The following is a 2866-nucleotide window of genomic DNA, read 5'->3' as shown; positions in this document are numbered from 1 at the left end:
GATTGTGAAAAACCTTTCTCAATAATGAAGTTAGATAGCTTAGAATCCCACTGTCTAGATGATTGTTTAAGGCCATACAAGTTTTTCTTCAATTTGCAAACTTTTGTCCCATTAGCAGTGGAACAACTTGGAGGCAATTGCATGTAAACTTCTTCCTTTAAATCTCCATGTAGAAATGCATTGTTTACATCAAACTGGTATAAGTGCCAACCTTTAACAGCAACCAAAGCCAACAAAGTCCTTACCTTAACTAGTTTTACCACAGGAGAAAATGTTTCATGATAGTCGAGTCCTTGTTGCTATGTGTATCCCTTAGCCACTGACCTGGCTTTATATCTCTCTATGGTCCCATTAGCATTGAATTTGATTTTATAAACCCACTTACACCCTATGGCAGATCAACAACTAGCCAAGTATCATTTAATTCGAGAGCATTTATTTCAGCTTTCATTGGTTCTTTGTGTGTACTGATAGAAACAACAAAAGCCTTGTAGGGAGTGGAGAGTTTATCATATGACACACTATTCTCAAGAGGATAGGGATTACCTGAGGGAACGGTGACCCTTTGCCTGTCCAAAGCCTATGAATGGGGAAGCAAAGTGACCTGTTGGCAGACAAAATCCTTGAGATATGTAGGGGTTCTCTTGATTCTGTTTGACCTTTGAGGTACAACTTGTTTTTGGGATGGCTCACTGTCAATTCTAAATGTATTTGCAGGTTCAAATGAGTCATGATTTTGTTCTAATGAAGAAGATTCAAAGTCTGTTGAGTGATCTGTTACTGCATTTTTCCTGAAGTGTTGATAAGAGAATGATTTGGGTTGTTTTCTATGTGATTTGAGATAGTAGGAATTTCATAAATGAAATCTGTTTTTGAAGTTGGATTTGGACTAAAATCAGCACCGATGCTAGCATTTTGCTTGCAAGGAAACACACTCTCGTGGAAAGATAACATTCCTAGAGATAAAGACCTTCTTTGTTTCCAAATCCATTAATTTGTATCCTTTGATTCCAAATGGGTATCCCAAAAATATGCATCTCCTAGCTCTAGGATCAAACTTATGTCTTCCACTTACTAGGGTAGTAGCAAATGTTAGGCATCCGAAAACTCTAAGATAAGTGTAATCTGGTTTGGTTTGAAAAAGAATTTCAAAGGGTGTGTTGTGGTCTAAAAGAGGTATAGGGGTTCTATTTATAAGATAAACTTCCGTGAGAACACAATCACTCCAATATCTTAATGGGATGCCACTTTGAAATTTTAAAGCTCTTACCACATTTAAAATGTGTTGATGTTTTCTTTCAACTATGGCATATTGTTGAGGAGTCTCTACACAAGTTTTATGGTGAATGATTCCCTTTTGTGAATAAAATTTCTTCATCTCAAATTCATCTCCATTGTCTGATCTAATAGTTTTAACTTTGCATTCAAATTATGTTTCAATCATAGAGCAAAAACTTTGCAAAACAATGCCAGCATCAGATTTTAATTTCAACATATAAACCCAAGTATATCTACTAAAATCATCCACAATAGCTGGAAAATAACGAAAACCATCATAACTAATCTCATTACATGGTCCCCAAATGTCACAATATATGCAATCAAAACATTTTTCTGATCTATGCTGGCTGACAGGAAATGGTAATTTTTGTAGTTTGGCTAAAGGACAAATAAGGCAAGGTTGTTTGGTGGATCTTGTGGTGTCTTCTGGTAAATTAAGCTTGGAATAGGTGGAGTGTCCTAACCTACAGTGCCAAAGATCGAAATCTTCACCATTATTGAAAATAGAGGAAGCAGATATGGGTGTCTTTTGAGTTAGATAGGCTAATTTCTTGGTCAAGGCAAAAGGAGACACTTCGTTTTGCATCAAGTGATAAGAGTCATTGCTTTACTTCACCAATTCCAGTCATTTTCCAAGTCAAAAGGTCCTGTATAAAACAACGATCAGGAAGAAAAATGAGGCAACAATTCATGTTCTTCGTTATTTTTCTAGCTGATATCAGATTAAAAGAAAACGACGGAACACAAAGAACATTATCCAAAATGAAAGATTTTGAAAATTTTACCGTCCCAATGTGAGTGACAGGAACAACATTACCATTTGGGAGACCTACTGAAAATGAAACTTTAGACTTTATTGTGATAAAGAGAGAGGTTGAGCAGATCATATGATCTGTGGCCCCTGTGTCTAATATCCAAGGTACAACTGAATGATCATGAAGTTTAGTGCTAAAGGCATATAGACATAGAGATATACCTGAAACTTTTGGCATCTCATCATTATCAGAATGAGCTGGAATAAAGTTTGAATGTGATTTGCAGAAGGGATGAAGGATTGATGAGTTTGTGGTTTTAGCAGTGCCATGAGCTGATCATATTGCTCCCGAGTTAAAGAGATTTGAGCTTTGTTATTTACCTGTTCCTGGACAAGAGGCATAAGTGCAGTAATCTGATTAGCAAATGATGTTGATGGCTTGTTTCTCCCTTCTGATTTGTGCCCCGATGGATACCCATGTAACTCAAAACATTTTCCAACTGTATGACCAGGCATTTGGAAATAAGAGCATGCTGGTTTGTTTGGATTAGCCTTGAAGCATCGTTTAAGGGAATGCCCAGCTATCTTACAATAGGTGCAGTAGTACCTATCCTTCTTCTGGGAGGATTGGTTTTGTGTTCTCACATCAAGGTTACCTTTAGCAAGTAGTGCCATAGTTTTATCAAGTGAACAATCGGTGGATATTTGCCTTCTCTTTTCTTCTTGCTGAATTATGGAGTATACTTCATTCAACCTTAGGAAAGGCTTAATGAGGGGAATTTGAGCCTTTAATCCATTGTACGTATCATTGAGACCCCTTAGGAATTTCAT

General features: G+C 36.8%; 1 protein-coding gene across 1 annotated transcript; it reads right to left on the bottom strand.

Moving 5' to 3' along the window:
- Positions 1-505: 505 nt before the first annotated feature.
- Positions 506-2866, bottom strand: LOC111407840. Its single transcript, XM_023037526.1, has 2 exons — positions 2417-2866; positions 506-1928 (listed from the first exon to the last, which is right to left on the bottom strand). The coding sequence occupies exons 1-2, from the start codon at positions 2864-2866 to the stop codon at positions 1881-1883; spliced, it is 498 nt and encodes a 165-aa protein (XP_022893294.1). The 3' UTR covers positions 506-1880.

The sequence above is a fragment of the Olea europaea genome, chromosome 13 (genome assembly GCF_002742605.1).
Source record: "Olea europaea var. sylvestris chromosome 13, O_europaea_v1, whole genome shotgun sequence".
Lineage (NCBI taxonomy): Eukaryota > Viridiplantae > Streptophyta > Magnoliopsida > Lamiales > Oleaceae > Olea > Olea europaea.
This window is presented reverse-complemented; position numbering and strand designations above follow the sequence as displayed.

What these genes read in the sequence shown, in the direction of transcription:
- LOC111407840 (XM_023037526.1), bottom strand. Translation starts at nt 2,866, where the DNA reads ATGAAATTCCTAAGGGGTCTCAATGATACGTACAATGGATTAAAGGCT. An exon ending in TGCCTCTTGTCCAGGAACAG is followed by an intron (nt 1,929 to 2,416) that starts GTAAATAACAAA and finishes TGTTTTATACAG; the next exon opens with GACCTTTTGACTTGGAAAAT.